This window comes from Telopea speciosissima, chromosome 7 (assembly GCF_018873765.1).
Source record: "Telopea speciosissima isolate NSW1024214 ecotype Mountain lineage chromosome 7, Tspe_v1, whole genome shotgun sequence".
Classification (NCBI taxonomy): Eukaryota; Viridiplantae; Streptophyta; class Magnoliopsida; order Proteales; family Proteaceae; genus Telopea; species Telopea speciosissima.
The window spans coordinates 16389843-16412773 of record NC_057922.1 but is presented as its reverse complement, the minus strand read 5'-3'; the positions used below and the strand labels follow the sequence as shown (position 1 = coordinate 16412773).

The window sequence follows — 22931 nt, the reverse complement described above, 5'->3', positions numbered from 1 at the left end:
AGTCTAAAATCTTGCATTTAATCTTGGTTTTTCACACTTCTAAACTAAAAAACGAATCAAGGAGTGCTACAATATCATCCTTTGTATTATCGAATACTCTTCATGGCTATAGACGATTCCAACATGTGAAAAACTTCATCCTTTATAACAATTTCAATTTAATGCACTTGTTTGGTTATACATTATTCACCATTTTAGGTTTTATGCATGATACTTATTATATATTGCTTATTTATATTGTTTTTTGTTCCAAAAGTGTATTTCCATATGTATCTTGACCATTTCTATACGTATTTGTATTGTTCGATACGTATCTCCGAAACGATACAATACAATACGATACGTCTCTTGAAATCACCCGACCGATACGATACCTGATACCGATACTTTAAACCTTGCTTCTGGAAATCTCGACCGAGGCGAAACGGGTTCAATCGAATTGCTTTGGATTCAATAAAAAATTTAGAAGTTAAGCATTTTAGGAATTTTTATTTTATTTTATTTGGGAAGGTATTATGTAATCTTTTATTTTAAGGTAATTATTAGACATGTAGGAAAATTTCCAATTTGAGTTTTATTAGGTTTCAATTTTAGTTAGCCTGGCTTAGTAAGCAATTAGGAGTCTTTATTTTTATTTTTTTTTAGGGTTTTATAAAAAGATGTGAAACCAACGCATTGAGATTTTGCAAGAATGAAATGAAAAAAAGTGAGCTTGTGCGTGTGCACACACAACCCTCCCTTTCTGCTTCTTCTCACGGCTTCTTCTTCCCCCCCCCCCCTCTCTGATTTCTTCTCAGATTTCCCCTCTCCTATTCTGTCAGTTGAGTTTTAGATTAGGTAAACAAGTAATAGAAGAGGAAGAAGATGAAGGAAGAAGAAGAGAGAAGGAGAAGTTTGGAGACAAGAGGAAGAGAAGGAGAATGATCCGGTTGTAATGTGTTGTGTGTGAGAGAGATCTCTCCACACCTATATTGCTTCACTAATAGAAATAATAGAATTACATACACCTCCCTAAGGAGGTAAAGAGTAAAAAGGTAAAAAGACAAAAATTACTTATTAGGGCAACAAGTCAACAGGCTAGTTCCTAAACTACCCTTAGAACATAACTTCTAGTAACTCTAACACTCCCCCTCAAGCTGGAGAATATATATCATGCATTCCCAACTTGCTTAAGAGAGTATTAAACTGAGGAAAAGCAAGAGCCTTGGTGAAGATGTCTGCCAGCTGATCACCAGTCTGCACAAAAGGAGTACAAATATAGCCAGAGTCTATCTTCTCCTTTATGAAGTGCCTATCAATCTCAATGTGCTTAGTTCGGTCATGTTGGACTGGATTGTGGGCAATACTGATGGCAGCCTTGTTGTCATAGTAGAGTCTCATAGGGCCTTCAGTATCAAATCCCAGTTCCTGAACAAGTCTTTTCAACCATATGAGTTCACAAACACCATGAGCCATAGCTCGAAATTCTGCCTCTGCACTGGATCTGGCTACAACATGTTGTTTTTTGCTTCTCCATGTAACCAAATTACCTCCCACAAAGGTACAATAGTCGAAGGTAGATCTCTTATCTGTAATGGAGCCAGCCCAATCAGCATCAGTGAAGCCTTCCACTCTCAAGTGATTGTGTCTGGCATACAATAGTCCTTTCCCTAGAGAACACTTCAAATACCTAAGAATGCAATACACAGCATCCAAGTGGCCACTCTTGGGAGCATGCATGAATTGGCTCACCACTCCCACTGCATAGGAGATATCTGGGCGTGTCATAGCAAGATAGATAAGCTTCCCCACTAGCCTTTGGTACTTTCCTGCATCAACCAAAGGAGAACCACAATCTTCTCCCAGTTTATGATTCTGCTCAATGGAAGAATTTGTTGGTTTGCAGCCTAACATCCCTGTCTCTGTCAACAAATCAAGCACAAACTTCCGTTGACATATGTTGATTCCTTTCTTGGTCCTTGATACTTCAATTCCTAAGAAGTACCTCAAGGGGCCCAGATCTTTGATCTCAAACTGCTGTTCCAAGTAGCTTTTCAGTTTACCTATCTCAGTTATATCATCCCCTGCGACCATAATATCATCAACATAGACAATGAGGGCTGTGATGGTACCATTGCCCCGCTTGGTAAAGAGAGTGTGATCAGCTTGACTCTGGGAATACCCATTCTTCAGAATAGCCTGTCGATAGCGCTCAAACCATGCCTTTGGTAACTGTTTGAGACCATATAGTGCCTTCTTGAGGAGGCACACTTTCCCTTCAGCTGAAGGCATTTTGAAGCCTAGAGGGGTTTGCATGTACACTTCTTCTTCCAAGTCACCATAAAGAAAATCATTCTTCACATCTAACTGATATAATGGCCAATCATTATTGGCAGCCAAAGATAAGAGGACTCTTATAGAATTGTGCTTACCACAGGAGCAAATGTCTCTTGATAGTCAATCCCATAGACTTGACTATACCCCTTGGCAACCAACCTTGCTTTGTATCTTTCAACACTGCTATCAGATTTATACTTGATTGTATAGACCCATCTGCATCCAACTGGGGCACGTCCCTTGGGACGGTCCACCAATTGCCAAGTACCATTCCTCTCAAGGGCCATCATTTCCTCAGACATAGCTTGTCTCCACTTTGGATCAGACATAGCATCAGTAACAATCCTAGGAATAGAAGCTGTAGAGAGAGCAGTAATATTACCATGATATGGATAAGAAGAACGGCAATGTTTGGCAAACATACACGGTTCACATTGAAAAACATGAGAAGAAGCAACAGAAGAAAATAAGTGAGGTAATTGTTTCCTCATTACAACAAAAGATGGATGGCCAAGACGACGATGCCATAACATAACAGACTCCACAAAACTACTATCAGTACTTCCATACACATAAGACAGCTGTGGGCAAATAAGGGTCAAAAAGATAAAGGCCTCGCTCTTCACGTCCACTACCAATAATCTTCTTCGTCACCAAATCCTGAAAAAGACGGTGAGAAGGGAAAAATGTGACACAGCAGTTCAGAGATTTAGTCAGGTGACTCACAGATAAAAGATTAACTGCAAGATTAGGGACATGAAGAACTGAAGTAAGAAAAATAGAAGACGTAACAGGAATGCTACCCTTACCAGATATGGAGGATAGGGAGCCATCAGCTATCCTAACCTTATCCTTACCAGAGCAAATGGTATAGGTATCATAATTATGGGACGTACCAGTCATGTGGTCAGTGGCACCAGAGTCAATGACCCAAGACTGGGCTATAGTAAGGGCTGAGGATGATGAGGAGCTGGCTGCAGTGGGGTGTAGGAGATGTGTTAGGCTGTGACATGACCTGCGGACCACTGTATCCATAAAGGTGGAGTCATCTGTGTAGTATCTGCCTCGGTCAACACGAATGAGCTCGAGCTCCCCCTCTACGGCCACCACGACCACGTGTGCCAGGAGGACGGCCATGAAGAGACCAACACCTATCCTTCGTATGTCCAGTTCTCCCACAATGATCACATTTAAACCTGTCCCTACCAACTCCACTGGCACCAACTGTCTCCACTGTGTTGGCTGCCTCACGGTTAGGCCATGGGCCTCTACCACCTACATGGGTGTCTCTGGAAGAACTAGAGTTGAGAGCTGACCTCTCAAGAGAGGATACTAGAGCTGGTTCCATAGCAACACGCCGAGTCTCCTCACTCTGTAAGTAACTACACACTTCACTAAGAGATGGAAAGGGAGACCGGCCTAAGATCTGAAGCCTGATGGGCTCATAGTCAGAGTTCAGACCACCAAGCAGAGTGAACACACGCTCCTTTTCAAGAGTCTAGTATACCATAGCTTCATCCTCTAAATCCTTAAAGTGGAGATCCCTGTACTGGTCATATTCTTCCAATAGGGTAAGAAAGGAATTGTAGTACTCAGAACTGGTCCTGTCACCCTGTCTCATGGAGTTAATCTTCTGGTGAAGCTGATAGACCTTGGCAGAGTCACCCACTCTATCAAAAGTCTGGGAGACACTGTCCCAAATTGCCTTGGCAGTTTCCTTTCTGACAAACCTTCGTCCAATCTCAGGAGTCATTGAGAAGATTAACCATGTCATGACTGTAGAATTGTCTGTCTCCCATTGATCATAAGTAGGTGAACCAGGCTCTAGAGCTATAATGGTGCCTGTAATGTATCCCAGTTTTCTTTTACTCTTGAGTGACAGCCTCACAGAGTGTGACCAGTCCAAGTAATTGGTACCATCAAGCTTCACAAAGAAGATCTGTGTAGGTATGCTCTCATAAACAACTAGAGCAGCTGTGGGAAGGGGCTGTGAACCAGCCAAACCAAGCTCAGATGTGGCTGTATCAACCATATTATATGGGAAAGAGCACTTGACCATAAAACAGATAACAAACAGCAGTTGGGGAGTACACACTCAACCCAAATAGAAGAGTCCAATACCAAACAGAAATTCCAGCAAGGAAGAACACAGATATAGGCAAGTCCTTAACACTTTCCAATAGGTAATACAAACTTTAAAAAGCTCCAAGATCTCAAACAAGATGGCCATTATCATTCTTGAACCAACAAAGATTCCATAAAAAACTGAAAAAGTTCCAATAGATCCTTCAAGCTGCAAGAAGGGACTTAAGGGGGTTGATAAGCACCCTTGGGCGATTCCAAAGAGCCATTCCAAGGCTGAAACCCATCTGAAATGAGAGAGAAACAAGGACTGCAACTTCTGGCTGGCGGAAATTTCTGTAGTGGCTGTAAGACCTACAAAACCATAAGGGAGCTGCAACAGAGTTCAAACAGCAGCTTCAACCACACAAATAGGTCAAATTGAACCTATTCCATGCTCTTTCAGCAGTCTTTTTACATAGGGATCTTCTCCTTGAACCCCTTTGTATCCTAGGGTTTCAAAGAGAAGAAAAAGAATAGGAGAAAGGGGCTAAAACACGACTCTCAAACCTGCTCTGATACCAAGTTGAGTTTTAGATTAGGTAAACAAGTAATAGAAGAGGAAGAAGATGGAGAAGGAAGAAGAAGAGAGAAGGAGAAGTTTGGAGACAAGAGGAAGAGAAGGAGAATGATTTGGTTGTAATGTGTTGTGTGAGAGAGATCTCTCCACACCTATATTGCTTCACTAATAGAAATAATAGAATTACATACACCTCCCTAAGGAGGTAAAGAGTAAAAAGGTAAAAAGATAGAAATTACATATTAAGGCAACTAGTCAACAAGCTAGTTCCCAAATTACCCTTAGAACATAACTTCTAGTAACTCTAACACTGTCCCCCATTACTTACTTTACAAGCATACACCTAATTAAATGTATGTATGAGCTGCCTCAGTTTGACTTACCATTCACATCCTATTAGCCTAGACTAATAATATAAGAAGGAAAGAAGACAGAACAGTTTTCCATAATCAAAGCATCAGACATCCCAAAATTCATACTCATGACTCCTTTCAGTTTTGAATATGAACCTTAGTCAAGCCCCAACCAATCCTAGAACCAGTTTGGGGGGTGAGTTGTGGGTAACCAGTTCAACAGATATATTTAAATGGGGAGACTACCATGACACCATATATGAGTCTCAGAAAAACCTGTAATAGCTTTGGCCAATTCAAAAAATAAGATCAAGTGGTCAGACAAAACCATGCATCAGAAACAAGTATTTTGGCTCATTTTTACAAATATCGGTTCCAAATGATCCAATAACCCAATCTGTTAGAGAGGCCAGTTAACCAGTAGAGCTGGGTCCGCTAAGTCAGCCCACTAAACACTTCAAAGAAAACTACTAAAATCATTTAAATTGAACCACTAGTTGAACCGGATCAATTTATAAACAAAACACCAAAATAAAACTAAGTATGGAACTCAAACAACTAATCCCTATGCAACCCAATTACCCATATTTTTGGCCCATAAAAGTGGCCTATTACCCAAGCCTTCCTCATTCATCGCAATATCCTCCCCCCTCTTGTAACCTTTGTTGGATCGGCCGTGAAGATATTCATCACCTGCCCCTTCACCTCCACCATTTGGAAAAAGGCCCTATCCTTGATCTGGCCGCGCAGCAGAAGGATCCTGATATTTGACCGTGAATGCCTCTGGCTGCTCAAGACTTTTCCTGGAAACTCCATTTGTGACACTATTGGGAAGCTTGTTTTTGGCGCTGCTATACACCATATCTGGATGGAAAGGAACCTCAGGAGATGGACTTCCAACTCTAGATCTTTCGATGTGATTTGGAAAGCCATCTCTTTCGATGTGTTCACCAAGCTCAGCTGCATCCGTCAGAGACACTCTTTGGACACCCCTAGGAACAGGTATATTTTGATTTCTTGGGGCCTTAATGTTACCCTTTTGCGGGCTTCCTCCTCTGCGTAGGCTCGGTTGGTCGCCTCCCCCCCCTCCTCCTCCCCCTTTCTTTTCTTCTTTTCTCTTCCTTCTTGTATATTGGCTCCCTTTTCCCTGCCCCCCCTGGGGTTCGGTAATATACTTATTTACCCAAAAAAAAGTGGCCTATGACATAGAAAACCCATGAGAACAAAGGCCCAACATGTATATAACCCAACTCAAGGCTTATTTCCAATAAAATAAACCATCTAGATAACTTATCTGCATCAATTCTCCCCTGCATTGGAAAAAAAAAAAAAAAAACTAGTCCACAAGTTTGGTAGAGATGTCGAAACAGAATTGCACAATCATCATTCAATGGAAAGTAGAATTCAGCAACCTTTGACTCCATCTCTCGTCCCTCCATAGCTCTGATACCTCTTAATGTAGTTCTAGATTGGTAGGAGACCAACTAGAAGCTAGAAAACCAAGATCTATTATGAACACTAAATCGGCTAGGCTAAAATAGGTGTTTTGGGTGAAATTAGGTTTAGGGTTTGGTTAGGGTTTGGGTTTGATATGTGGGTTATGTCAAGTTGAGGTAGGGGAGTCTATCAGTGAAGGTCCTGAGATGTTTTGATGGAGGGAAGTATGTAAACTTGAATGGGCAGAAGGTAAGGGTTAGGGTTTTGGGTTTTTGAAAAGAGGAAAAGATGGATTTTTAGAGTTTATGATGGTCAGATGAGGGAGCAACTTGGATCGAGTTTTCCCTAGTATGAGAGGAGAATTCGATCAAAGTTTGGTGTGATTTGGCTGGCTGGTTTGGTCTGGGCAGAATTTAGGTATTGGGAAAATTGAAAACAAAAGAGGGAATCTTAGGGTTTCGACTGTGAGAGGATTAAAAGAAGAATTGTATGGGATGGGGATGATTCAAACTCACTTTTAATTGTATGGGATGGGGATGATTCAAACTCACTGTTGTTGTAGAATTTCCTTGGCAGCAGCTTGTTTGATTGTAGATCTTGAATAAAAATCAAAACTTGAATTAAACTTGAAAGTAGGACTGCAAAAGAACAAAGAGAGCTTGAACAAACCACCCGGGATTCATACCGCAAGGTGTCGATTGGATCAAACACCAATCCCATCAGCCCTGATCAATGGAGAAGAAGAGCAGCAAAAAGCTTTCATTAATATCAACATTCGTGCTTCATACTTGCCCCCTTAAAACCTTATATAAAATACTCAAAAACAAACTCCTACAATAAAAAAGAGAGGCCTAACCCAATCCTTAACCTATTAGGTAACTTAAACTGACTAGAAAACTGAAAATAGACTCAGACCATAGTCCTAATCCAGTCCCACTAAACACTTAAAAGAAAACTACTAAAATCACTTAAATTGAACCATTGGTTGAACCGGTTCAATTTATAAACAAAGCATCAAAATAAACTAAGTATGGAACTAAAACAACTATTCCCATATGCAACCTAATGACCCATATTTTAGGCCCATAAAAGTGGCCTATTAAATAGAAAACCCATGGGATCAAAGCCCAACATTATCTAACCCAACTCAAGGCTTATTTCCAATCAAATAAACCCTCTAGGTAACTTATCTGCATCATCAAGACTATGACTAGTACTCAAATGTTCTACTTTGGAGCCATTTACAAATATAGCCATCTCACAGTTTCCAGATTTGATGTGTTGCTCTATCCAGGACCACTGTCCACCGATCATAGATATAAAGAATTGATGAATGTTGATGATTTTCTCCAAGGCACCGATTGCCTCCCTAGAGTCTATCTTGCTTTATCTCCAGCACTTCAAAGAGCTCTCGGGTCTCCGTATCAACCCCTCCAAGTCCCTCATCTTCTTTGCTGGAGTTTCAGAGATTGACAAAGCAGCCTTCCTAGCCATATCGGGGTTTCTTGAAGGTCAGTTGCTAGTCAAATACTTGGGGCTCCCCTTGATCCCGGCTAGACTTTCAGCCCACCATTGCACTCCCATGTTGGATCTGATCCGGAAGAGACTTCAGCTTTGGAAAAGCAAGCTTCTATCTTATGCAGGCGGGCTGGTCCTTATTAAATCAGTCCTGGAAGGTTCCTATATCTACTGGTCGGGTACTTATGGGCTTCCTCAAGCTACTATTAAGTCCATCGAAGCTCTTATGGCTTCTTTTCTTTGGAAGGGTTCTGACTCCTTGAGGTTCCTTCATCCCTTGAGTTGGGTTGCAGTGTGTCTTCCCAAGAAGGAAGGAGGGTTAGGCATTAGAAGAATCAAAGAGGTGAACACAGCTGGTATCATCAAGCTTCTTTGGAAAATTGCCTCGAAAAAAAAGAGCATTCGGGTTGATTGGATTTATTCGGGTCCCCTGCGCCATGACTCCATTTGGACTGCCTCCTCTTCTTCCGATATCTCTTGGGTCTGGAGGAAGATCCTAGGTAGCCGTCACTTGGTCCTTCAGGTCATTCGCTCCAGCATTGGTGATGGTCGTTCTACATACCTCTGGCTGGACAACTGGCACCCTATGGGAATTCTCCTGCATCAGATTACCCCTAGAACCATTTACTCCTCTGGCTTTCATAGGCTTTCCTTGGTTGCTGATGTTCTAGATCACAATGGTTGGGCTCCTCCCCCCCTCAGGCCCTACTCTCACTCCTATCTGGAATGAGCTCCACTCTGCCACTAGAAGGCCTGCTTCAAGAGGTGGTTGTGTTACTTGGTCATCAAACAGCTCTTGCTCCTTCTCTTCCAAGGCTGCTTGGAATTTTGTCCATCTGAAAGGCCCTTTGATTCCTTGGCGAAGATTTCTTTGGTTCAAGCATCACATTCCAAGGCACTACTTCACAGCCTGGAGGGTCTTCAACAACTGTCTCCCAACTCAAGCTTTTCTGCGCAGCCCCCAGATCTCAGTCTCCCGTGCTAGCTGCCTCTGCTGGAACAATGATGAAGATTTGAACCATCTTTTCTTTGAGTGACCTACTGCAGCTGCAATCTGGTCGGGTGTTCTCCTCAAATGCTGGCCTGCTCGCAAAAGAATCCTTCCCTTCTCCAGAGAATGGATTTGGATTGACATGACTTTTGGTGGCTCCTCTACTTGTGACGCGGTTGGGAAGTTGGCATCTGTGCTACTCTCAACCATATTTGGATGGAGCGCAATTTGAGAAAATGGACCTCCAACTCTCGGACTTACCAGAAGATTTGGGATTCCATTTCCTTTGAAATTAAAGCAAAGTTATCGTTAGCTCCCCCCTCTTCTTATATTGACACCCCCAGGAACAGAACCATTGTTCAATCCTGGGGTCTCTCTAATATTTATTTGCTAGCTCCGGCCTCATCTTCTAATGTTTAGGCTGGCTGGTTTGGTTCTTTCTCCTCTCTTTTGGTAATGAAATTCTTATTCACCCAAAAAAAAAAAAAAACAACAAAAGAATTGATGAATGTCAAAGAAACTGAATATCAAATGTACATTGTTGAAAATAAGTCCGACAGAATCATGGGAAGAAAGAGCAAAGCGCCAGAGATGAGCATAGTTATATGTACCTTGAATGATAAAATAATCCCAGGTTCCAGAACAGCCCCTGACTTAATTACCACCCCATCACAAACAATTGCATGCCTTAGTTTACAATCATCCTCAATCGTGACATTGTTCCAAATATAGGAACCTTCAATTGAAACATTTGATCCAATAGTGCAACCTTCCCCAATTACTGAATTGGAGAGTCTAGAGTTGTCCCCGATTTTAGTGCCCTTTCCAACCAATGTAAAAGGACCAATTTGTGCAGAACGTGATTGTGATATCTCTGAGGAATATCAGTTTATCAAAGCCCAGTTAACATGAAACGCTAAAAAAGAAATGAATTCAACAACGTAATGACAAACTAGTATAGAAATTTTATTTAAAAGCATGCTTGTAATCATGAAAATAGATGATAATGAAACATATAACCTAACATGAAATGTTCTTCAGACAACAAAATTAAATAAAAGACAGTCCCAACCTTACCAATGCATCAATAGCAATAACTACCTGGCCTATGTTGAATTTCAATCCTAAACTCTTGTTTTGTGGAGTTGATTCCTGATGGCATCTCGTAGGCTGACAGGAAGGAAATGAAAAGACGTGTTTTTTATGTCAATGTTTGTAATTGGACTCATATGATATCTGTAATGAGAAGACTTGTCATTAAGTAACCTGAAGCTATAAAGGAATTTTATGATGTGGAAGGTTCTACAGAGGGCTTTCAATGTCTACAAATCATTCTAGCAAGATCTTCGGGAGAAATAAGTCCTTTTTTTGTGGATATGTATGGCAGACAACCCGATCTTGAACTTAAGACTATGCATGCTCAATCTAGCAATCTTGGACAATTGTTTTGAATATTTTGATGAGCTGTCACGCAGTGCTTTCCATGAAAATATACCGCTGTAACTGTACAGTTCTCCTCTCTTTATTAAATAAAATTTCCTTTCCCTGTAAAAGGGGAAAAAAGAAAAAAGTCTCAATCCATCAATTGATGGAGATCTAATCCATATCAACATTCAACCAATATAAATTACTAGAGCTGGATTTGGAATATATTCTTATTGAGTAAGACCCTGGAAAATTGGGCAGTTCCATGTTGAATGAAAAAACTCAACTCTTGCTCTGCCGTGATGCAAGTTAAAAAAAGATTAAGGCTCTAACTGCATTACAAAATTACACTGGTTAAATTAACATGCTTATTATCATACATTGCATGTAGGGGCATAATAAAATATAAGTAACCATATCTTCCCTTACTACCTTGACCCACATTCTTCTCGGCCTCCACCTTGTCCTTGAATCGCAAATCCGAGACACAAAACATAGGGTTTAAACTAGGCTGAAATTATTCAACTGGTATCAACCCAGATCTTGACACGATAGGATTAGCCAACCAAATTCCTGCGCAAAGGAACGGGTCGGCATGTTGGGTAAAGAATAGTCACCCTTAGGTGTAAGAACTTTCTAAATTCGGATAAAGAAGTTTCTCACAAAACCACATAGTGGGCAAAAGAAAATTTTATCTCAAAGAGCCTCAAATCTCTTTGGCATTTGGACATAAAATCCAAATATGGACAAGATAATAATGCATGGGGACACTTTGATTGCTAATGGCCACACTTAGGAGTCCTCAAAAAAAATATATTATTTGAATAACCAATCTTTTTCATAGATGGGTGGGATATTGTTAGAAGAATATTGTAAGGGTAGAATAGTCAATGTAATGGGAATAAGCACATATATGCATGTTATGTTGTATAAAGGCATTGATTTAATTTCTCCATTTAAGTCAATGTTAGTGAATATAGGGGAGGGAGAGGGATCGATAGTCCTCTCCCAACACTTACCGCAACTCTTCTCTTCTTCCTCTTTTTCTTCTTCTTCATCCTTTCCCTCTTCTCTCCTTACCTTCCATTGTTATTGCACTACTTACAGGTATCGGACTGATATGACCTAGGCAAGAAAGAGAGGAGGCAAAATCTAGGAGGATACATGGTGGCAGAGAATGCCTTCTATGAACTTGTTCCCTAGACTATTCGTTATCCACGCCCATAGTCAGTCTTGTGGTTTCTTGTACTAAGTTTCAGGGTGACATTAGCTGGGATCTCTCTTTTAGGAGGGGTTTTAAAGGGGGGTTGAATTGGGAATGGCCTAAAATTTAACTGAATTGCTTCAAAAAAGGTGTTACGAATCTTTATTTATTAACTGTGGAATATTCCCTATCCTGATGACTTGGAAAATCCAAGATATCCTTTCCTAATTAGGTACTTTGGAAATCCAAAGTACCTCCACAATGCAGAACTTCAGCCAGGAAATAGGTCATAAATGAGTGCTAACTGGTGATTTGCATCAAAAGAAATGATCAAGATGACTTCTTTCATCTAATGTCTATTTGATGGGCAAAGAGGATGGTGAATCAGGTGACCATTTGTTTCTTGTTTTGTCCCTTTGCAAAAGAGTTTAATGCCATTTATTGATTATCTTCCAGATGACTCGAGCATTCTCTAAGAATGTTATGGAACTCGGTTGGTTTTTGCATGCAGCTCCAATTATCCAGGGGGGAACAATTGAAAACAGTTTTTTGTGTTCTATTATGATTCTTATAAGAGGAAAGAAATGCAAGATTGTATGACAATCAATCAAGTGAAGATTAAGTGCTAACTACTAAAATCATATCTAAGATGACCCACTGGTACAAACTTATTAAGAGGCATGTCGGAGTGTTTATGTATAGAGTTCAGATCTCTTTGATTTCTTCTACAGCAGCGAGAATGGACGTAGTTCTTTTCTGGCAACCTTCACTAAGGATGTTCATTGGGAAATCCAGGTCCATTGGGGCATTAGCGGAATATTTAAAGTTCAGGGTGAGAAATTGTTGGTGCTTACTCACTGGAGTAAAAGTGTTCTCTCTTCTAGTAGGGCAACTTTCCTTGGAGAGGGGCTACGATCACGTATTCTGGAAGGGATTTCAGCCAATGCTATTAATTGGATGAGGTGTGAGGGCCAAGGAGATTTCACATGAGATTGAATTCATTTGAATTCTTCTTGTAACCCAGCAAAATTGCTCAGTGACTCAGTCACTTGGATGCCAAGATTAGTGGTTCAAGAAACTGATGATTCGGTTACATAATGGGTGGTTAGAAGGTTACACCTATATCGTGTTTTCAGAATAGCCACCTGCTGTAGGTTGTAACATTATCAGCATTAATGTTTGATAGTCACCATTCCCCTATTCTTTGGGTATATCACTACTTCTTTTCATATCAATAAAAAAATTGGCACTCAATTAAAAATAAATGTAATATAATTTATGATAAACAGAGCATCAATTTGGTTTAAGTTAATTACATCAAGGGGAAATTCGATTAAGAATACAAAAAGAATAATGATATCTGCTCATGTTTCATGGATAAAATTTTATGCTTCACCAATGAACACTAATCTACAATTTCCTGGTTAGAAAAGTCAGCTGGAAAAGCATTTTGAGTAAATTTGGTCAGCGTGGCAGAATTTACCAAAATTAACATTCAAAAGTATAAGTATAAATATGGAATGAAAGAAACAGAAGGTTAGTTGAAGAGTAATCAAGATCTTCTCCATGAATTTGGGCTAACATTGGAACGTATTTGGTGGACTGGGCTTTAGCTGAAAAGGAATTTAGAGGTGTTAGCAGATCATCACTTGACTGCGGCTGGTTTTCTTTACTTTAGAAATAATGAGTCTTTTCATTTTATAGCTTTTTACCATAAAAGTGCAAATGAAACATCCAGGTACAGCCACATTGTCTCATTTCAATTTGAATGTACTTGTCAAACATATACTTTTGGAAATGAAAGGAAATTTTTGTTGCCAAGGCTTTGTTTGCTTCCAAGTAAACTGTGCAAAAAGAAAACTTTCAAGTAAAAATCCTAAATTTCTGTACTGACTTTAAAAGCAAATTTTCCTTTTACACGACTTGAATGTAAGCTAATCAAAAAATAAATGAATTGTTTTAATATGGGCTATAAGGGTAGAATTGTCCTAGGTGTTTTATGTTGTATTGCCCTAGGGGTATTTCTGTCCTTGCATTCTCACTATTTCTCAGTACATTTATTATAAATAGACGTGATTGTGTCTAATTGACACAAGTCACAATTCCAAAAGATATCACGGTATCAAAGCGGGAATCGACCTAGGGTTTCCCATCGCTGCCGCCATCTCTCTTTCTCTCCTCCTTTCTCCTTTTTTCTTTCTCTAACACCACCACCACCTCTCTCTCCTTCTCGCCTCTCATCGCAACCACCTACCGCCGCCGTCATCTCTCTATTTTTGTGGGTTATTCTCCTACCCAAAAGGGCTACTGATGCTACCATCCCCCTTCCCGTAGGATGTTTGTCACCATGGATGTTATTTTTAATGAAGTTGTTCTGTTTTATGATTTGGCATCTCGTCAAGGGGGTGAGCTGGTTAGTGCCGAAATGCCTGATGCCTGAATTATCTCTTCCCATACCTTTGGTTCAGGGGGAGTCTTTGGCTTAGGGGGAGTCTTCCATTCCAAAGGAAACTCCACCTATTGTTATTCCACCACCTGTTATTCAAACTTACACCCGCCAACGCTCTCGTCGTGAGTTGCAACCTGACACCACTCCAGCTGCTCTAGATCCAACGGCTACTCCTGCACCAGATTCATCATCTCCAGGTAATATTTCTGATCCATCACCGCTTCCCATTGTTTCATATCCTTCCTTGGACTTGCCCATTGCACATCGCAAAGGGATTAGAACTTGTACACAACACCCTATTTCTCAGGTTGTATCATATGAGTCTCTTTCCCCTGTGTGTCGTACATTGGTGACTTCCTTATCCTCTGTTTCTATTCCTAAGAACTGGCAGGAGGCTCTTCAAGACCCTAAATGGAAGGCAGCTATGATGGAGGAAATGCATGCCTTCGCAAAAAATGGCACTTGGGATTTAGTACCACTTCCTTCCCAGAAAAAAATAGTCAGTTGCAAGTAGGTGTTCACAGTCAAACACAACTCTGATGGCACAGTGGAAAGATACAAAGCTAGATTGGTTGCTAGGGGGTTTACCCAAACTTATGGTCTAGACTATCAGGAAACCTTTGCCCCAGTTGCCAAGATGAACACCATCCGAGTAATATTGCCATGTGCTGTCAATCTTGGTTAGGAGCTGCAACAGTTGGATGTGAAGAATGCATTTCTTCATGGGGAGTCAGAGGAAGAAGTTTACCTAGATGTTCCTCCAGGATTTGCTATTAGGGAAACTCATGGGAAGGTATGCAAGCTCTCTATGGCTTAAAGCAATCACCTAGAGAGCTTGGTTTGGCAGATTCCACAGTGCTATGGTGAAGTTTGGATATACCCAGAGTAATGTTGATCACACCATCTTCATCAAGAAGTCAGGAACTAAAATTACCATCCTCATTGCGTATGTGGATGATATAATTGTCACAAGCAGCGATTTGAAGGAAATTGAGAGCTAGAAACGACTTCTTGGGAAGGAATTTGAGATAAAGGATTTGGGGCCCCTGCGATATTTTCTGGGCATTGAGGTTGCCCGTTCTACCAAAGGGATATTTCTCTCTCAGAGGAAATACACCCTAGATTTATTATCAGAGACTGGAATGCTAGGGTGCAAGCCAGCCGATACCCCTTTTGAAGCTAATGTTCGTCTCTCCAGTAAAACAGGTGACCCACTAGACAAAGAGAAATATCAGAGATTGGTTGGGAAGCTGATCTATCTTTCCAATACCGGACCGGATATTGCATTTGCAGTTAGCATAGTGAGCCAGTACATGCATGACCCTTATTCTACTCATTGGGACGCAGTACTCTGTATCCTTAGGCAATTAAAAGCTGCCCCAGGAAAGGGTATTTTATTCTCTCCTAATGATCATTTGCGGGTAGAAGCTTATACAGACACTGATTGGGCTAGTTCTCCTGATGACCGCCGGTCCACTTCTGGCTATTGTACTCTCGTTGGAAGTAATTTGGTGACTTGGCGAAGTAAGAGGCAAACTGATGTTGCCCGCTCTAGTGCTGAGGCTGAATTTTGTCCCATGTCCCATGGCATATGTGAGTTAATGTGGCTTCAGGGACTACTAACTGATAGGACTATTCCTACTTCACTGCCCATGATGTTGTATTGTGACAACAAGTCTGCTATTTTTTTTTTGGATGAATAAAAATTTAATTACGAAGAAAAGGGGAAGAGGGATATACAAGCCCGAAGGCCAACAAGCCCAAAACTAGGAAGGACTAGGAAGGGCGCAAAATAGTAGAAGAGAGACCCCAGGAGACAACAATACCTGTTCCTTGGGGAATCTATGACACTAGTAGGGGAGGGAGTTAGCTTTAGATGAGACATCAAAGAAGATGGCCTTCCAAATCACGTCTAAAGAGCGGAGTTGGGCGTCCATCTTCTAAGGTTACGCTCCATCCGGATGTGAGAAATAGTAGCACAAAAGCAAGCTTTCCAACAGTGTCACAGATCGACTTTCCACCAAAAGTCATATGAATCCAAATCCATTCCCGGAGCAGGGAAGAGGCCTTCTACGAGCAGGCCAGCAATGACGAAGAACCCTATTCCGATGGAGGCAAAGAAAGGGGCGGTGAAGAAGAGATGGTCGATGTCTTCGTATCCATTCCAACAGAGGCAGCAAGTAGGGAAGACTTGCATGTGCTGTGGATGAGGAAGGCCTGAGTTGGGAGGCAATTTGCAAGGGCGCGCAAGCGTGAAGCTCGCCTAGGGATGTGGCCTTTGTACCAAACCACTTTGTGCCAGGGACAGAGGGTCCCTCTATGTCGACCGTGTCCCAAGCGAGAGAGGGAGTTGAAAGTGCCAGTGGGGAGGGAAGCCATAAGATGGTGTCCCCTCGCCTCTGTGACCCGGAGGAATAAGGGGGAGGGAACTCCAGAGATCAGCCCAGGGGGAGGGAAGAGGGGGGTCAAGAGCCATCGTGATGATGGATGCTACAGGGACAGCCTGTCCAAGCCGGACTCGTAGATGGTGCGGGGCTGACTAAGGAGGCCAAGACACCCGAAGGGTGTCGTGTCTAGCCAAAGATAGGTCGGCTGCCCGTCATCAATCCTGCAAGATAAACCCTTTGCATGTGTCTCACTTGAAGAATTCTCGCCAAATCCGGGAAGAGTCGTGCTAGGGTGACAGTCCAAATTAGTCTCTACGGAGAGGCCCCGCATACACCCAGGAGGTCCAAATGCTAGATTTGTTGGAGAGGAGTTTCCAAAGCAGCTTGATGGAGCTGCGAGATTAATCTTTGATCCTTCTAAGCCCCGGACCTCCTTGAATTTGGGGAGGCAAATGGTAGACCAGCTCTTGGGGTGAAGGAACACAGCGAGTCCAAACCTTTCCAAAGAAAAGCACACATGATGGATCCGGCAGCCTTGATAGTAGCCTTGGGAAGGCCAAAAACACCGCTCCATAAATGTAGCAGACCGGAGAACCGATCTCGATGAGCTCGAGGCGGCCAGCATAGGATAGAAGTTTGGCTTTCCGAGTGCAGCTCTTGCGGAGAGGTCTAGGATGGAGTTGCGGTGATGGGCTGAAAGTCTGGCTGATATTAGGGGAGGCCAAGGTAGCGGACAGGAAGGGTGGCGATGGGGAAGCTGTGATGTTGGATAGGGTAGTTTTGGTGAGTCAAGAACCCAGAAGGAAGATTTGGGATTTTAGGAGGTTGATGCGAAGTCCGGAGAGGCCCTGAAAAGGTGTAGGGAGGACATAATATGCTCAATGGAGGAGGGAATGGCCTTGGAGAAGATCATAAGATCGTCCGCAAAAGCTAGGTGGGTCAGGTTGGTGGGTTTACACTTGGGGATGGAGGAGATGAGGTGAAGGTCGGTTTTGGGTGAAGGTGCGGGGAGAGAACCTCAAGAGAAAGACAGAAGAGGAAGGGGAGAGGGGACATCCCTGGCGGATGCCAGCAGAGGAAGGGAAGAAACCCGCAGGGCTGCCGTTGAGGAGGACGGAGAAACGAGGGGTAGGGGTAGAGATACGATGGATCCAGTGACAAAGGAGGGGGCGAAAGACATCTTAAGAAGGACTTGGGTGATGAAGTCCCAACGAGCAGTCGAAAGCCTTGTGAATGTCGATCTTGAAGGGTAAGGGGAAGTGGTGTTCCGTGGAAGCCTCGGACAATTTCATGACGAGAGGATGATATTGTCCGAGATACTTCGCCCGAGATGAAGGCGGACTGGTTGGGGCTAACAAGGAGTCAATGACAAGTTGAGGCGATTTGCGAAGGATTTTGGCAATGAACTTATAAAGGAGGTTGCGAGAGGGAGATGGAGTCCGAAATCAGCCATAGAGGAGGCACCGAGGATTTAGGAATGAGGCGAGAAAGGTATGGTTGATGTTCGAATCTGATGGGGGTTGAAGAAGAAGCTCTTAATGGCACCCATAAGCTCGGTTCCGATGATGTCCCGCAGCGGAGAAGAATCCCATCTTGAAACCATCGGGCCGGAGCTTTCGGCCTTATGGGAATGGACAGCGAAATGATTTCGGAGTCGAGAGGGATGGAGCGAGGGGAGTTGAAGAGGTTGGGAGGAACAAATTTGTTGATGAGGCCCTCGGGGATGGTGGGAAGGGGGAGGGAGGGGACAAAGATACCGAGAAGTAGGAAACGGCCTGGATTTGATGGCATCGGCGAGGAAGAGAGAACCGAACCATCGGAGGAGGTTAGAGAGGATGGAGTTAGAGTTGGTTCCGGCTTTCAGGAGCGGTGGAAGAAAGCGAGTTAGAGTCGCCAAGGTCGAGCCATTTGATTCAAGATTTTTACTTGAGGAAGCTCTCCTCCCGAGAGAGAACGGAGGCGAGCTCGAGAGGCGAGAGGACTCCTCCTCGGCGAGAGAGGGGTTAAGGGGATCTACCAAGGCGGAGCTGGATGGAGGAAAGGGTGGCACGACAAGAGGAAACACGGGAAGAGATATTACCGAAGGTGGAGGAGTTCCAGGATTTGAGGGCAGCTTTGACATTTTTAAGCTTCTTAGAAAAGGCAAAGAGAGGGGAGGAGAAGGAGCTGGCTGGAATATCCCAGCGGCCTGAACTAAAGGAAGGAAGTCCATGGGAGGACCACATGTCGAAGTATTTAAAGGGCTTGGGGCGAAAGGAGAGATAAGGAAGGACGAAGAGGGAGGTGGGGGAGTGGTCGGAGAGACCAGGGAGATCAAAACGGCGTAGGAGGAAGGAAGGGAAGAGAGCCAGGAGTCATTAACGAGAACACGGTCAAGCTTACAAGCTACTTTGTCGACGCCAGAGCGCTTATTGTGCCAAGAAAACTCAGCACTCGACCAACGAAGGTCGTTGAGACCAAGGATTTAAGTACCAGTATCGGGAATCGTATCGGTTAGGCGATTTTAAGAGACGTATCATATCGTATCGTATCGTATAGGAGATACGTATCGATCGGTGCAGAAACGCATGAAAATGATCAAAATACACATGAAAATACACTTTTGGACACAAAAAACAATATAAACAAGCAATTTGTGTCATATATAATGCATATATACTAAGAATTGTGAATAATCAATAACCAGACAAGTGCGGCACTTTGAAATTGTTATAAAAGATTAAAAGATGAAATTCCTTACATGTAGAGTCACTCTATTGCCATGAAGAATGTCGGGGTGGATCAAAGTCATGTCTGTAAGGGTCTTGACAATAGGAGCGACTAGGATGATGTTGTGTCTTGTCCGAACATAAGCACAATCATCGAGCCCGGTCAAAATACCGATGGTAGTGAGTCTCCCACTCATAGTAGAATCGTGTTTTGCTCTGGAGTGGCTAATGTCACGACAGCACTACGTTGTGCTTGTGCTTGATTCTCTCCGTATCCATAACTTCCATACCCTACAGAAGCCCCATGTCCATAGCCTTGAAGAAGAACTCGATGCATAATGCCCATGGCACGATGAAGCACCAAGCATAATCGAACTAATGCTAAGTGACTCCATGCCACTCATAAGCACATCACTATCATATGGATTGTGGGAGCCCTTGGCAGACTTGCCTTTATGCGGCTTCCGCGAGTAAGTCTTATGGCCAGCAAGCTCAGGACCATGATCCATATCTTGGGTAGTATGTGTGTATCCTGCCTCACATGTGAACTGAACCCCAGCACGATGTTGTGAAGCCTCATGGCCACCACCACTACCTCCAGCACCATGGCCACCACCACCACCACCACCATCACCATCACCATCACCATCACCATCACCATCATCATCACCATCCTCATCATCAACATGTTGTTGAGTTCCTCCATACGGATGACCCGACCTCCTCCTCCTGACTAAACCTTCTTCAGAGCTACTTTCATTTTCTTCAACATTAGGACAAGGATCTTGTGATGGTGGCTGTGTTGCATCCTCATCCATCTGTTGAATGATGCTCTCTATCACTGGATCAGGTTTGGTTGTTTGGCGATCCTCACTTAATTGATCCATCACCAATACCTTATCGGTATCCTCTATCCATGCTCTAACTGGATCTTCATCGTCAAGTAGGTGGTTGATGTCGATTGGGTTGACATCTACATCATCTCCTTCTCTTTCCAGCTTTAAATATTTAAGCTTCAGCTTCATATTGTAATGGACATACACTAGCTTCTCCAACTTTGAATAACTGAGACGATTCCGGGGTTTGGTGTGTATCAACCCGAATGTACTCCAGTTACGTTCACAGCCACTAGAGGATGCCATCAGGGATAACACTCGAATTGCAATTCGGGTTAAGTGTGGAGCACTAGTACCCCCATAATTGAGCCACCAATCAGCTGCACAATAATAAATGAAATATTAAAAGACAAAACCTTAAAACAAATTTTAAATGACATAATAAATTAGGTAAACCTAACTTACCTGGGCGTTGTGTGCTCCTAGCATGGATAGCCATTCTATCAACAAAACCACGAGTGGCCTCCGGAAAATACTTAGCCTAGAGAGGTATTAAAAAAAATAAAATATTAGTTCCACTTCCACCAATCACTCTATTCTTGGTTTCAATCATTTATACAACTAATTTAGCTCTAATCTCATCCATGGAAAGGGTGGCCTTCGCTACATCTGGCTCCATTCTATTCACAACATTCCTTAGGGCACGCAATAGATCCGGTCTACACCCTATATCATTGGAGTATTGGATATCCGGATTCAAATAATATGCTGCACATGGTTTGTAATGGATGGTTAGACCTAGAAATTCTAATAATAAATAAATAAATAGTAACTTACTAACTACTAAATGTTTAAAATGAAAACAAAGTCATATACTTATAAGATTACCTGCCCAATGAACAGCTTGAACCAACATATTTTCCCATCGATCGGATATAATCTTCAAATACTTCTTGTTTGATGTTGGGTTATTCTCATGTATTTTTCTTTTCAAACATCCCATGGCCTCTACCATCTTACCCATGGTCTGCTCTTTATCCCCATCAACCTCTCGAAGCAAACAAAAGAGTGGCATTATAACATTATAAAGTCGGCCCATCGCAGCCCAAAACTTTGAGGAGGTGACAAGATCTTGAACAAATCTCCCAATTTCAGACCTTGCATAATTGCTAGTCAACCACTCAGTAGAGGTGAACATCTGTAGCAGCCCATGCTTTCAGGAAATGAGGCTATCAATTGCAATGTAATTTGTTGCAAATCTTGTTGTTGCAGGCCTCACTAAATTCCCTTGTGTGTAACTCCTCATCAATGCCAAAACCCAACTATGGTTGTAAATAAAGTTGGTGATTTTCCTTGCATTACCAACCAACTTTTGGACCTTTGGCAATTCTCCTATGTCCTTGAACATCAAATCTATGCAATGAGCTACACATAGTGTCCAAAATAGATGTTGCCTCTTTAACATAAGCAACTGACCAGCCTTCTTGAAATTTGTTGCATTGTCAGTTACTACTTGGACAACATTTTCTTCTCCTATGTCCTCCACAACTTCATCCACTAACTTGTACAAGTAATTGGCATCTTTAATTTCACTAGATGCATTGACCGACTTGTGAAAGATCGTCCTTCCATCACAGTAGATAAGAAAATTGATGGTGGATAATCTTGTTGGTCCACTCCATCCATCACACATGATGGTCACTCCATATAGTGGCTACTTCTCCTTGAACCTCTCCACATATTCATGCACCTCTTGGACAATATCATCCAAGTAAGGCCCAGCAATCTCATGAGGTGTGGGTGGCTTAACATTTGTCCCACACCGCTGAATCTCCTTTACTATGGCCTTGAAGTGGGGATCTTTGGCCTTATGTGGTGGAATCATAGAACTGGGGAACCATCTGGAGATTGCTCTGCCCATCCTTTTACTAAGTGTTTTGGGTTGAAAGCTTTCTTCAATCCTCTATTGGCTAGCATCCCTTCGTCTACAGACATTAGGATCCATGTCTCTGATATCTGGGCTCTTCTTTCTCTTACCCTTACCACTCTTTGTAAACCGGTCAAACATCCCCTTCACACTGGTTGCTCTACAGGCCAACAAGCTGCTTACCCTTACTTAGAGATGGACGACAAGAGGAGCCAACACCAATATCTACAGGGCCCTGGCTAGGTCGAGCTGATTGACTTCTAATCAATTGCTCGACTCTCCATTCTTTGCTCTTTTGCTTCATGTCTTGATTGTTTCATTGCGATGCCAACTTTGGGTCCTCCTCTGCTTCCATATCCGATCCTTCATAATCTTCAAAATCTTCCATCAAATTTTCCACCAATGCATCAACATCATCATGTGCTTGCTTGGATTTTTTTTTGGAATCTCTAAGGTGTTTTTGCATTGCCCTGCTTAACTCTACAGGGAACTTTGTACACTTGGAAATATTTCCATATCCTCCTGCCATGTGCTCTTTTTGCCGAGTTACCCCACCTCCAAGATGTTGGGTGTCACAGAAGTTGCATTGTGTATGCAATCTATTATTGTTTATTTTGGTACAATAAGACCACCCAATGTCTTGTTGTCGCGGCATCGTCCTAAATACCAAACAAAAGTAGATAACTATATAAGATATATATTAAACAATATTCAAATCCACACATCAATAATTTATTAT

General features: G+C 42.4%; 1 protein-coding gene across 1 annotated transcript in view; it reads right to left on the bottom strand.

Annotated features, from left to right (window-relative positions):
- Positions 1–9783: 9783 nt before the first annotated feature.
- LOC122668287 (translation initiation factor eIF-2B subunit epsilon-like) overlaps positions 9784–22931 on the bottom strand; it is a 29491-nt gene continuing 16343 nt past the window's right edge. Inside the window, exon 6 of the mRNA XM_043864873.1 lies at positions 9784–10130. Coding sequence (XP_043720808.1) covers positions 9784–10130 — 347 coding nt within the window. The remainder of the gene's footprint in view (positions 10131–22931) is intronic.